Source organism: Hypanus sabinus, unplaced genomic scaffold (assembly GCF_030144855.1).
Source record: "Hypanus sabinus isolate sHypSab1 unplaced genomic scaffold, sHypSab1.hap1 scaffold_950, whole genome shotgun sequence".
Classification (NCBI taxonomy): Eukaryota; Metazoa; Chordata; class Chondrichthyes; order Myliobatiformes; family Dasyatidae; genus Hypanus; species Hypanus sabinus.
Window position 1 is genome coordinate 2711 of NW_026781805.1, and position 14393 is coordinate 17103.

Genomic DNA, 14393 nt, shown 5'->3' on the forward strand with positions numbered 1-14393 from the left:
GGGAGATCCACAGGAGGAAGGGGAACGGGGGAGTGGAGATACCACAGGAGGAAGGGGGATGGGGGAGGGAGTTACCACAGGAGGAAGGGGGATGGGGCAGAGAGATCCCACAAGAGGAAGGGGGACGGGGGAGGGAAATACCACAGGAGGAAGGGGGACGGGGGAGGGAGATCCACAGGAGGAAGGGGGACGGGGGAGGGAGATACCACAGGAGGAAGGGGGATGGGGCAGAGAGATTCCACAGGAAGGGGGACGGGGGAGGGAGATACCACAGGAGGAAGGGGGATGGGGGAGGGAGATCCCACAGGAGGAAGGGGGACGGGGGAGGGAGATCCCACAGGAGGAAGGGGGATGGGGGAGGGAGATCCCACAGGAGGAAGGGGGACGGGGGAGGGAGATCCCACAGGAGGAAGGGGGATGGGGAGGGAGATACCACAGGAGGAAGGGGGACGGGGGAGGGAGATCCCACAGGAGGAAGGGGGACGGGGCAGTGAGATCCCAGAGGATGAAGGGGGACGGGGGAGGGGAGATACCACAGGAGGAAGGGGGATGGGGGAGGGAGATACCACAGGAGGATGGGGGACGGGGCAGAGAGATCCCACAGGTGGAAGGGGGACGGGGGATAGAGATCCAACAGGAGGAAGGGGGACGGGATAGGGAGAGGAAGGGGGATGGGGAAGGGGAGGGTAGGGAGATCCCACAGGAGGACGGGGGACGGGGGAGGGGAGATAGCACAGGAGGAAGGGGGATGGGGGAGGGAGATACCACAGGAGAAAGGGGGATGGGGGAGGTAGATCCCACAGGAGGACGGGGGACGGGGGAGTGGAGATACCACAGGAGAAAGGGTAATGGGGGAGGGAGATCCCACAGGAGTAAGGGGTTCAGGGAAGAGAGATCCCACAGAGGAAGGGGGATGGTTGAGGGAGTTCCCACAGGAGGAAGGGGGACGGGGGAGAGGGATCCCACAGGGGGGAAGGTGGACGGGGGAGGGGGATCCCACGGTAGGAAGGGGGATGTGGCAGAGAGATATCACAGGAGGAAGGGGGACAGGGGAGGCAGATCCCACAGGAGGAATGGGGACGGGGGAGAGGGATCCCACAGGGGGTAAGGTGGACGGGGGACGGAGAGCACGCAGGTGGAAGTGGGAGAGAGATCCCACAGGAGGAAGTGGGACGAGGGAGAGAGTTCCCACAGGGGGAAGTTGGACGGGGGAGTGGGATCAGACATGGGTGAAGTTGATCGGGGGTGGGAGATCCCACAGGTGGACGGGGGACGGGGCAGAGAGATCCCACAGGAGGAAGGGGGACGTGGGAGGGAGATCCCACATGAGGAAGGGGGACACGGGGGTCAGATCCCACAGGGGGATGGGCGGCGGTGGGGAGGGATCCCACAGGGGCGAAGGGGGAGGCGGGAGGGAGAACCCACAGTGGGGAAGGTGGACGGGGGAGCAGGATCCCACAGGGGGATCGGGGACGGTGGAGAGGGATTCCACAGGCGTAAAGGGGGACACGGAAGGGAGATCCCACAGGGGGCAAGGGGGACGGGGATCCCAAAATGGGGAAGGGGAGGGAGGAGGGGGATCCCACAGGGGGGAATGGGTACAGGGCAGAGAGATCCCACTGGAAGAAGGGGAATGGGGAAGAGAGATCCCAGAAGGGAGATGGGGCAGAGAGATCCCACAGGAGGATTTGGGACGGGGATGAGAGATCCCACGGTAGGAATGGGGAATGTGGCAGAGAGATCCCACAGGAGAGAAGGGGGACTTTGGTAGGGAGATCCCACAGGAGGGAAGGGGGAATGTGGGTGCAAGATCCCACAGGAGGGAAAGGGGTACCGGGGAGGGAGATCCCCCAGGTGGGAAGAGGGACGGCCGAGGGAGATCCCACAGTTGGGAAGGGGGACGGGTTAGGAAGATCCCACAGGAGGGACGGGTGACCGGGGAGAGAGGTCCCACCGGAGGGAAGGAATACGGGGGAGGGTGAGCCCACAGGAGGGAAGTGGCACGAGGGAGAGAGATCCTACAGGGGGGAAGAGGGACGGGGGTGGGGTATCCCACAGGAGGAAGCGGGGCGGGGGAGGGGGATCCCACGGTGGGGGAGGGGCACGGGAGGTGTATCCCACATGAGGAAGGGGGACTTTGGTAGGGAGATCCCACAGGAAGGAAGGTGGACGTGGGAGGGAGATCCCACAGGAGGAAGGGGGACACGGGGGTCAGATCCCACAGGGGGATGGGGGACGGTGGAGAGGGATCCCAGAGTGGGGAAGGGGGAGGCGGGAGGGAGAACCCACAGGGGGGAAGGTGGACGGGTGAGCAAGATCCCACAGGGGGATGGGGGATGGTGGAGAGGGATTCCACAGGGGTGAAGGGGGACACGGAAGGGATATCCCACAGGGGGCAAGGGGGACGGGGATCCCAAAATGGGGAAGGGGGAAGGAGGAGGGGGATCCCACAGGGGGGATTGGGTACGGGGCAGGGAGATCCCATAGGAAGAAGGGGGACGGGGAAGAGATCCCACAGGAGGAAGGGGGAAAGGGGAGGGAGATCCCACGGGGGGGAAGGGGGACCGGGGAGGGAGAGCCCGCCAGTGGGAAGTGGGAGGGAGAGCCCACGGGAGGGAAGGGGGACGGGGAAGAGAGATCCCTCGGTAGGAAGGGGGATGTGGCAGAGAGATCCCACAGGAGTGAAGGGGGACGTGTCAGGAGATCCCACAGGAGGGAATTGGGACGGGGGAAGGAGATCCCACAGGAGGACGGGGAACGGTGGAGGGAGAGACCACAGGAAGGAAGGAGGACATGGATGGGAGACCCACAGTAGGAAAGGGGGACCGGGGAGGGAGAGTCCACAGGAGGGAAGGGGGAAGGGGCAGAGAGAACCCTCAGGAGGAATGAAGACTGTGTACGGAGATCCCACAGGAGGAAGGGGGATGTGGAGAGAGATCCCGCAGGAGGAAGGGGGAAGGGGGAGCGAGGTCCCGCAGGAGGATGGGGGAGAGAGATCCCACTGGAGGAAGGGGGATTGGGAACAGAGGCCCAAGAGCAGGAAGTGGTATGCGGAAGAGAGATACCTCACAATGAATGTGTATGGAAAAGACAGATCCCACAGGAGGAAGGGGGATGTGGAAGAGAGATCCACAAGAGGAAGGGGGATTGGGGAGAGAGATCCCACAGAGTGAAGGGGGATGGGGAAGAGATCCCACAGGTGGAAGGGGGATGGGGGAGAGAGATCCCAAAAGAGGAAGGGGGAAGTGGCAGAGAGATCCCACAGGAGGAAGGGAGATGGAGAAGAGGGATCCCACAGGAGGAAGTGGGCTGGGGCAAAGAGATCCCTTAGGAGGGTGGGGGAATGGGAAGAGAGATCCCACAGGAGGAAGGGGGATGGGGAAGAGAGATACTACAGAAGGAAGGGGGATGGGGGAGAGAGATCCCACAGGAGGAAGGGGGATGGGGGAGAGTGATCCCACAGGAGGAAGGAGCATGGGGAAGTGAGATCCGTCAGGAAGAGGGGGCAAAGGAGCTGAGGACTCACAGGAGGAAGGGGTTAGGAAAGAGAGATCCCTCGGAAGGAAGGGGGATCGGGAAGAGAGATCCCACTAGAGGAAGGGGGATTGGGAACAGAGGCCCAACAGCAGGAAGCGGGATGCGGAAGAGAGATACCTCAGGATGAATGTGTATGGAAAAGACAGATCCCACTGGAGGAAGGGGGATGCGGCAGAGAGATCCCACAGGAGGAAGGGGGATGGGGGAGAGAGATCCCACAGGAGGAAGGGGATGGGAAGGGAGATTCCACAAGAGGAAAGGATGAGGGAGAGAGATCCCACAGGATGAATGTGTATGGAAAAGACAGATCCCACAGGAGGAAGGGGGATGGGGGAGAGAGATTCCACAGGAGGAAGGGGGATTGGGAACAGAGGCCCAACAGCAGGAAGCAGGATGCAGAAGAGAGATACCTCAGGATACCTCAGGAAAAGACAGATCCCAAAGGAGGAAGGGGGATGTGGAAGAGAGATCCCACAAAAGGAAGGGGGATTGGGGAGGGAGATCCCACAGGAGGAAGGGGGATGCTGAGGAGAGATCCAACAGCAGAAAGGGGGAGTGGAAACAGAGAGCCCAGAGAATGAATGGGGGATGGGAACGTGAGATCCCACAGGTGGTTTGCTACCCGTCCCACGTGCTGGTGATGCTAGAAATAATGCAGCTAAATACGTGGCTGAGGGGATGGTACATGATGGAGGGGTTCATGTTTCTGGACAATTGGGCTTTTTCCAGGGGAGGTGAGACCAGTTCGAATCGGGCAGTTTGCACCTGAACTGGAGGGGAACTAACATCCTTATCGGTAGGCTAGCAAGTTCTGCTCTGGGGGTTTTAAACAAGGTTGCAGGGGGACGGGGCAGAGTTTTAGAGCAGATAGTGATGTGGAGGAGGATAATGGTCATGCGAGGACTGCCTGTTTCGACAGATATCAATGGTTTGTACGTGATAGAAATGTTCTCAGGTGCATCTATTTCAATGCAAGGAGTATTGTGTGTAAGGCAGATGAGTTTAGGCGTGGATTGACACATGATGATCTCGACATTATTGCTATTAGTAAGACTTGGTTTGCAGGAGGGGCAGGACTGGCAGCTTCATGTTTCGAGGTTATGTTGTTTCAGACGTGATAGAGGGGGAGGGATGAAAGGGGGAGGAGTGGCTTTACTAGTCAGGGGAATCTCACAGCTGTGTGCAGACGGGACAGCCCGGAGGGCTCGTCTACAGAGGCCGTATGGGTGGAGCTGAGGAACGGGAAAGCTGTGACCACACTAATAGGGTATTATTATATACGGCCCAATCGGAGGAGCAAGTCTGTTGAGAGTTAGCACACCAATGTAAGAAACAGAAATTTGTAATCGTAGGGGATTTTAACTTCCCACATATTGACCTGGACTCCCACTCTGTGAAAGGGTTAGATGGCGTGGAGTTTGTCAAATGTGTTCAGGAAAGTTTTCTAAATCAATATATTGAGGTACCAACAGGAGAGGGTGCACTACCTGATCTATTAGGGAATCAGACAGGTCAGGTGACAGAAGCTTGTGAAAGCGAACATTTTGGGTCCAGTGACCATAATGTCATTAGTTTCAAGATAATTATGGATAAGGATAGGACTGGTCTACCAGTTAAGGTTCTGAATTGGAGAAGGGCCAATTTGGTGGAAATGTGAGAGGATCTGGGAAGAGTGGATTGGGATAAGTTGTTTTCTGGCAGTGATGTATTCAGTAAGTGGAGTTACTGAACTGCGCTTACATCCTGAGTTTGCATGTTCCTGCCAGGATTAAAGGCAAAGTTAACAGGGATAGGGAACCTTGTTTTTCAAGGGATATTGGCGATCTGGTTAAGTACGTGTTTAGCAGGTACAGGCAACAAGGAACAAATGATATACTTGAAGAGTATAGAGAATGTAAGGGAATACTAAAGAAGGGAATACTAAAGAAGGAAATCAGGAAGGCAAAAAGAAGACATGAGGTTGTGTTGGCAGATAATGTGAAGGTAAACCCGAAGGGTTTCTACAAGTATATTAAGAGTAAAAGGATAGTAAAGGACAAAATTGGTCCCCTAGAAGATCAGAGTGGTTGTCTATGTGTGGAACATCACGAGACGGGGAAGATCTTAAACAGTTTTTTGCGTCAGTGTCGACTTAGAAAACTGGCATAGTGGATATGGAATTAAAGGAAACAAACAGTATTGTCATGGAACGCGGCCAGTGAGTGAGTGGGCCAGTGAAGGAGTGGAAATTTGAGGCTTTGACTCGAGAGATTCTGGCAGTTTTGGCAATTGGACTGTGCAAATCAAGACAACGAAGATTTGAATAGCTCAGACTCAGCAGAAAGCAGCTGATTGACCAAGCAGTTTGAAAAGCTCGAACAAATAAATAGAGGGGTAGCTCAAGCTGAGCGGCCCGTGGAAAGCGGCCAGTGAGTGAGTGGAGATTTGAGGCTTTGACAGGTCTTTACAATGCCTCCTGAGACGGTGATGTGCCTCTCCTGTGAGATGAGGCAGTCTTGGGGGAACTCCCCTCTCCCGCAGAGTCACATCTGCCAGAAGTGCTTGCGGCTGGGCGATCTGGAAGACCGTGTGAGGAATCCGGAGCCGTAGCTGGATGACCTTCGACTCATAAGGGAGAATGAGGCTGCCATAGATGAGAGCTACAGGGAGGTAGTCACACCTAGGCTGCCGGAAGCAGGTCGTTGGGTGACAGTCCGAGGGGGGAAAGCGAAGGAGAGTAGACAGGTAGTGCAGAGCACCTCTGTAGCCATTCCCATGAATAATAAGTTTACCGTCCTGGATACTGTTGGTGAGGACGACCGACCAGGTGTGAGCCACGGTGGCAGGGCCTCTGGCACTGAGTCTGACCCTGTGGTGTAGAAGGGTGGGACGGAGTGGAGGAGAGCTGTCGTCATTGGAGTCTCTATAGTCAGGGGAGCAGAGAGGAGATTTTGTGGACGTGAGAAGGAAACCCGCGTGGTTTGTTGCCTCCCGGGTACCAGGGTCCGGGTTGTCTCTGACCGGGTGCATGACATCCTGGTACGAGAAGGAAAGCAACCAGAAGTCGTGATACATATTGGTACCAACGACATAGGCAGGAAGAGGGATGAGGTCCTGAAGTGTGAGTTTCGGGAACTAGGCAGAAGGCCGAAGCAGAGGACCTCAAGGGTGGTGTTCTCAGGATTGTTGCCAGTACTACGTGATAGTGAGGGTAAGAATTGGATGAGATGGCAGTTGAATGCGTGGCTGAGGAGTTGCTGCAGGGGACGGGGTTTTAGATTTTTGGACAACTGGGATCTCTTCTGGGGAAGGTGGGACCTGTACAGATTGGCTGGGTTGCACCTGAACTCGAGGGGGAGCAATATCCTTGCTGGTAGGTTTGCTAGCATGTTTCGGGAGGGTTTAAACTAATTTGCAAGGGGGATGGGACCCAGAGCGATAGAGCAGTGAAGAAACTGCATGGAGTAAAGCCAGATCTGACACATAGAGAGGCTTTGAGGAAAGGGCAGCAGAATAAAGGGTATAAAGGCAGTAAGGTTGAAGGGCTAAAGTGCGTGTACTTCAATGCAAGAAGAATCAGGAACAAAAGTGATGAACTGAGAGCTTGGATACTTATATGGAATTATGATGTAGTGGCCATTACGGAGCCTTGGCTGGCACCAGGACAGGAATGGATTCTCAATATTCCTGGATTTCAGTGCTTTCAAAGGGATAGAGAGGGGGGAAAAGGGCAGGACGGGTGGCATTACTGGTCAGGAATACTATTACAGCTACAGAAAGGGTGGGTAATATAGCAGGATCCTCTTTTGAGTCAGTATGGGTGGAAGTCAGGTACAGGAAGCAAGCAGTTACTCTACCGGGGTATTCTACAGGCCCCCAGGTTGCAGCAGAGATACCGAGGAGCAGATTGGGAGGCAGATTTTGGAAAGGTGCAAAAATAACAGGGTTGTTATCATGGGTGACTTTAACTTCCCTAATATTGATTGGCACTTGATTAGTTCCAAGGGTTTAGATGGGGCAGAGTTTGTTAAGTGTGTCCTAGATGGATTCCTGTCTCAGTATGTTGACAAGCCGACGAGGGGGAATGCCATACCAGATCTAGTATTAGGTAACGAACCGGGTCAGGTCAGAGATCTGTCAGTGGGTGAGCATCTGGGGGACAGTGACCACCGCTCCCTGGCCTTTAGCATTATCATGAAAAAGGATAGAATCAGAGAGGACAGGACAATTTTTAATTGGGGAAGGGCAAATTATGAGGCTATAAGACCAGAACTTGCGGGTGTGAATTGGGATGATGTTTTTGCAGGGAAATGTACTATGAACATGTGGTCGATGTTTAAGGATCTCTTGCAGGATGTTAGGGATTAATTTGTCCAGCTGAGGAAGATAACGAATGGTAGGGTGAAGAAACCATGGGTTACAAGTGAAGTGGAAAATCTAGTCAGGTGGAAGAGGGCAGCGTACACGAGGTTTAGGATGCAAGGATCAGATGGGTCTATTGAGGAATATAGGGTAGCAAGAAAGGAGTTTAAGAAGGGGCTGATCAGAGCAAGAAGGGGGCATGAGAAGGCCTTGGTGAGTAGGGTAAAGGAAAACCCCGAGGCATTCTTCAATTATGTGAGGAACAATAGGATGACAGGAATGATGGTAGGACCGATTAGAGATAAAAGTGGGAAGATGAGCCTGGAGGCTGTGGAAAAGAGCGAGGTTCTCAATGAATACTTCGCTTTGGTATTCACCAATGAAAGGGAACTTGATGACGGTGAGGACAATATGAGTGAGGTTGATGTTCTGGAGCATGTGGATATTAAAGGAGAGGAGGTGTTGGAGTTGTTAAAATACATTAGGACGGATAAGTCCCCGGGGCCTGCCGGAATATTCCCCAGGCTGCTCCACGAGGCAAGGGAAGAGATTGCTGAACCTCTGGCTAGGATCTTTATGTTCTCGTTGTCCAGGGGAATGGTACGGGAGGATTGGAGGGGGCGAATGCTGTCCCCTTGTTCAAAAAAGGTAGTATGGATAGTCCAGGTAATTATAGATCAGTAAGCCTTACATCTGTGGTGGGAAAGCTGTTGAAAAGGATTCTTAGAGATAGGATCTATGGGCATTCAGAGAATCATGGTCTGATCAGGGACAGTCAGGATGGCTTTGTGAAGGGCAGATCGTGCCTAACAAGCCTGATAGAGTTTTTTGAGGAGGTGACCAGGCTTATAGATGAGGGTAGTGCAGTGGATGTGATCTATAAGGATTTTAGTAAGCATTTGACAAGGTTCCACACGGTAGGCTTATTCAGAAAGTCAGAAGGCATTGGATCCAAGGACGTTTGGCCAGGTTGATTCAGAATTGGCTTGCCTGCAGAAGGCAGATGGTCATGGTGGAGGTAGAACAATCAGATTGGAGGGTTGTGGCTAGTGGAGTCCTGCAAGGATCTGTTCTGGGACCTCTTCTTTTTGTGATTTTTATTAACGACATGGATGTGAGGGTAGAAGGGTGGGTTGGCAAGTTTGCAGACAACACAAAGGTTGGTGGTGTTGCAGACAGTGTAGACGATTGTCGAAGATTGCAGAGAGACATTGATAGGATGCAGAAGTGGGCTGAGAAGAGGCAGATGGAGTTCAACCCAGAGAAGTGTGAGGTGGTACAGTTCCGAAGGACAAACTCCAAGGCAAAGTACAAAGTAAATGGCAGGATAGTTGGTAGTGTCCACAGATCCCTGAAAGTTGCCTCACAGGTAGATCGGGTAGTTAAAAAAGTTTATGGGGTGTTAGCTTTCATAAGTCAAGGGATAGAGTTTTAGAGACGCGATGTAATGATGCAGCTCTATAAAACTCTAGTTAGGCCACACTTGGAGTACTGTGTCCAGTTCTGGTCACCTCGCTACAGGAAGGATGTGGAAGCATTGGAAAGGGTACAGAGGACATTTATCAGGATGCTGCCTGGTTTAGAGAGTATGGATTATGATCAGAGATTAAGGGAGCCAGGGTTTACTCTTTGTAGAGAAGGAGGATGAGAGGAGACATGATTGAGGTGTGCAAGATATTAAGAGGAATAGACAGAGTGGACAGCCAGCGCTTCTTCTCCAGGGTACCACTGCTCAGTACAAGAGGACATGGCTTTAGGGTAAGGGGAGGGAAGTTCAAAGAGGATATTAGAGGAAGGTTTTTCACTCAGAGAGTGGTTGGTGCGTGGAATGCACTGCCTGAGTCAGTGGTGGAGGCAGATACACCAGTGAAGATTAAGAGACAACTAGACAGGCATATGGAGGAATTTAAGGAGGGGGGTTATATGGCAGTCAGGTTTTGAGGGTCGGCACAACATTGTGGGCCGAAGGGCCTGTAATGTGCTGTACTATTCTATGTTTTATGGAACATATAGAGATTAAAGAGGAGGAGGTGCGTACTGCCTTACAGCAAATAAGGGTAAATAAATCCCCCAGGCCTGACATGATATTTTCTCGGACCTTGAGACAGACTAGTGCAGAAATTGCAGGGGTCCTGGCAGAAATAATTAAAATGTCCTTCGCCACAAGAGCGGTGCCGGAGGATTGGAGGGTAGCTCATGTTGTTCCGTTGTTTGAAAAAGTCTCCAAAAGTGCACCAGGTAATTACAGGCCAGTGAGCCTGACATCGGTGTTAGGTAAATTATTGGAAGGTGTTCTGAGAGATCGGATTTACAAGGAGTTGGATAACCAAGGGCTGATTAAGGATAGTCAGCATGGCTTTGTTCATGGCAGATCGTGTTTAATGAATCCTGTAGAGTTTTTCAAGGAGGTTACCAAGAATGCACATGAAGGAAAGGCTGTGGATGTTGTCTACATGAACTTTAGTAAGGCTTTTGACAAGATCCCACATGGGAGGTTAGTTCAGAAGTTTCGGACAGTAGGTATCCATGGAAAGGTTGTAGATTGGATTCCAAATTGGCTGTGTGGGAGAAGACAGAGAGTCTTAGTGGATCATTGCTGCTGAGACTGGAGGCTTGTGACTAGTGGTGTGTCTCAGGGATCTGTGCTGGGACCATTGTTGTTTGTTGTCTGTATCAATGATCTAGATAATAGTGTGATAAATTGGATCAGCAAGTTTGCTGACGACACTAAGATTGGAGGCGTTGCGGACAGCGAGGAAGACTTTCAAACCTTGCAGAGGGATCTGCACCAGCTGGCAACATGGGCCAGAAAATGGCAGATGGAAATGAATGCAGACAAGTGTGAGGTGTTCCATTTTGTAAGGACAAATCAAGGTAGGACATAGACAGTAAAGGGTAGGGCACTGAGGAATGCGCTGGAAGAAAGGGATCTGGGAGTTCAGATACATAATTCCCTGAAAGTGGCATCACTGGGAGACAGGGTTGTAAAGAAGGCTTTTGGCATCCGGGCATTCATAAATCAAAGTTGAGAATAGGAGTTGGGATGTTATGGTGAGGTTGTATAAGACATTGGTGAAGCCAAATTTGTAGTATTGTGTGCAATTCTGGTCACTGAACTATAGGACCGATATCGGTAAGACTGAAAGTGTGCAGAAAAGATCTGCGAGGATGTTGCCGGCTCTTCAGGAGTTGAGTTACAAGGAAGGATTGAACAGGTTAAGACTTTATTCCTTGGAGCGCAGAAGAATGAGGGGAGATTTGATATAAGTTTACACAATTACGAGGGGAATAGACAGGGTAGATGCGAATGGGCTCTTTCCACACAGATTAGGAGAGATAAATTACAAAAGGACTTTGCTTCAGGGTGAAAGGGGAAAGGTTTAGGGGGAACCTCCTCACTCAGAGAGTTGTGAGAGTGTGGAACGAGCTGCCATCTGATGTGGAAAATGCGGACACACTGTTAGGTTTTAAGAATAAATCTGATAGATGCATGGATGGGAGAGGTCTGGAGGGCGATGGACTGGGTGCAGGTCAATGGGACTAGCGGAATAAAGTTTTGGCACAGAGCAGAAGGGCCGAATGGCTTGTTTTCTATGCTGTAGTGTTCTATGATTTTACGATTCTATGAAGGAATATGGGGAGGTCAGTTGCCACAGGAAGAAGGGGGATGGGAAGAGAGATCCCACAGGAGGAAGGGGGATGGGGGAGAGAGATCCCACAGGAGGAAGGGGGATGGAGAAGTGAGATCCCACAAGCGGAAGGCGGATGTGGAAGTGAGATCCCACAGGTGGAAGGGGGATGGGGTAGAGAGATCCGACAGGAGGTAAGGGGATGGGAAAGATAGATCCCACAGGAGGAAAGCGGAATGGGAAGGGATACCACTGGAGGGAAGGGGATGGGGAAGAGAGAACCTAGAGGTGGAAGGGGGATGGGAAAGAGAGAACCCATAGGAGGATGGGGGATGGGGAAAAGAGTTCTGAGAGGAGGAAGGGGGATGAGGCAGAGAGATCCCACAGGAGGAAGGGGGATTGGAAGAGAGATCTGAAAGGAGGAAGGGGAATTTTTGTACGCGTGTGTTGGGTCTGAACAGAGACCCAGAGGAGATGCGGCCTCGCTCTCTGTGTATCTGGTAGTGAGCAAAGTCACAAACAGGAAAGGGCAGGGGAGGGCATTCTCATAATGGTATTTCTTTCCTTCTCACTGGGACAGTCTGCAGACGGCCTCTTGTCCCTCACCGGGAAGGGGGTGTGAATCTTTGACCCATCTGCTGCAGTCAGTGTCGATCTGGGTGTCAGTAACAGTGAGAAGGAACATTGTCAATGGACGTGTCACAGGCAGCAGGAAACACGGCCATTCCTGTGATTTACTACCATTAAACCAATGGTCGTTGTTCACTGATCTGATGAAGTCTCCAACATCCCTTCACAAGGAACCACAGAACCCTCCTGTCCTTGGGGAATTGCTGACCGATCCCCTGGGCATTTGTCACAATTCTTCACAATCTGATTTATCACAGTTTAACCCAAATCTCTTTACATTGAAATGACACAATAGAACAGTTTCACAGTTCCGAGTGAGAGATAAATCAAGTTACCTCAACTCCTGGCACTTGTGCAGCCCGGGTCCCAGCCGCTGGATTCCCTCACACTGAATGTGGCAGCCCTCCAGGTTGAGGTGTTTTATTGTATCACAGAGTCCGATGACATGAGACAGGACCGCGCAGTCAATCGGGGTCAGTGTCATTCCACGGAATGAAAGTGTTTCCACAGATCCCAGTGTTTCCTGAGCCAGTCCACGATTCTGAGACTCAAACAGGTAGTGCAATGTGTTCAGGAGGCTCCTTTTACCAGCTTCACTCCCTGTGTTTCCAATCTGACGTTTAACCTCCTCCTTCACCCAGTCAATCACCCGGCAGGTTGTTTCATGAGGAAATGGACCCAGAAACTCCACCAGGCCCCGAGCTGTCATTGGAGAGGAGAGACCAGCAACAAAACGGAGAAATACCTCAAATCGCCCATCTGTCGTGTTGTGGGCTTCAGTGAGGAATTTCAGGATATCCCCGGGATGTGGATTCAGGAATTGTGCGACTGCAGCTACAAACTCTTGGATGGTGAGGTGTGGGAATGTGTACACCACGCTCCAGGCAGAATCCTCTCTCTCCAAAAGCTCCATCAGGAACCCGGACAGGAACTGGGAAGGCTGCAGACTGTAGTTGACCAAATCTCCATCTGTAAACACAATCTTCTTCTCGGACACTCCTCTGAAGGCCATCTGACCAACCCTGAGTAACACATCACGGGGTCTCTCAATCTCACGGCCGTGGTTTTTCAGGATGTTGTAAATATAGTAGGAGTACAGTTGGGTGATGGTCTTGGGAACTCGCTGTGGGTCCCTGACTCTTTGTGTGAAGAAGGGGCCCAGTGCCAGAGCGAGGATCCAGCAGTAGGAGGGGTTGTAGGTCATGGTGTACAGGATCTCGTTCTCCTTCACATAATTGAAAACAGCTTCCGCCACCGTCTGATCTTCAAAATGTCTGATGAAATATTCCTTCCGTTCCTCATCAACAAATCCCAGGATTTCAGCCCAGACACTGATATTCGCCTTTTCCAATAAATGTAACGCAGTGGGGCGGGTGGTCACCAGCACTGAACACCCTGGGAGCAGCTTGCCCTGGATTAAACTGTACACAATGTCAGACACTTCACACCACCACTCGGGATCTGGGCACTGGTGCTTTTGTTCTGTATCTCTCCGACTGTCCGCAAAATCGATTTTGTGTTTGAATTCATCTAAACCATCGAATATAAACAGCAATCCCTTTGGGTTCTTCCAGACTTCTCTCAGGATATTCCCAAAGTAAGGATACTGATCCAGAATCAGTTCCTTCAGGTTTATTCGACAGTCAATACTGTTTAAATCTCGGAATTTGAAACTGAAGACAAACTGGAACTGTTGGTATATTTTCCCCATGGCCCAGTCATAAACAATCTTTTGTACCATCGTTGTTTTCCCGATCCCCGGGACTCCGGCCACTGCTGCTGAACTCCCAGATTTGGATTTACTCCGGGAAAAGCTGCTCTGGAATAACTGATCAGTCCGGATTTTTTCCAGCTGTCTGCGGAGTTGTTTCTCTCTATAATCCTCATGGTCTCTGCCTCTTGCCAGCAGCTCATGTTCCACCAGTGTCCGATCTCGAACAGTAGAAATGACCGTGAGCTCAGCGTATCGATCAGCCAGCTGGAAAACCTTCACCTTCTCCGTCATCAGGATCGTGTTCACTCTCAGTTTTTCAGTTCGTGTTCGCAGAGTCTCCTTGTGTTTCTGTTGAACATCTTCCATGGGAACAGAGAACATATTCAAAACGTTAAACGGCTCATCTGACAAAGAACTTTATAACGGTATTTCAGAATTCAGTGTTTGAGATTACATGAATAAATTCAATGTTTCCATGGATATTAGAACAGAAAGTAAAATTCTGTTCGCAGGCACAGAATTGACAGCAATGGATGTCCCTG

General features: G+C 51.7%; 1 protein-coding gene across 4 annotated transcripts in view; it reads right to left on the bottom strand.

The window, feature by feature from the left end:
* Positions 1 to 12132: 12132 nt before the first annotated feature.
* The window catches only part of LOC132390559 (NACHT, LRR and PYD domains-containing protein 3-like), a 63827-nt gene continuing 61566 nt past the window's right edge, over positions 12133 to 14393 (bottom strand). For 3 of the 4 annotated variants that reach the window (XM_059963167.1, XM_059963166.1, XM_059963168.1), the window contains one exon: positions 12135 to 14210. In XM_059963167.1, the coding sequence (XP_059819150.1) occupies positions 12469 to 14210 (1742 nt within the window). In that variant the 3' untranslated portion in view covers positions 12135 to 12468. Of the gene's footprint in view, positions 14211 to 14393 lie in introns of all 4 variants that reach the window. The other variant, XM_059963169.1, reaches the window with a different exon arrangement.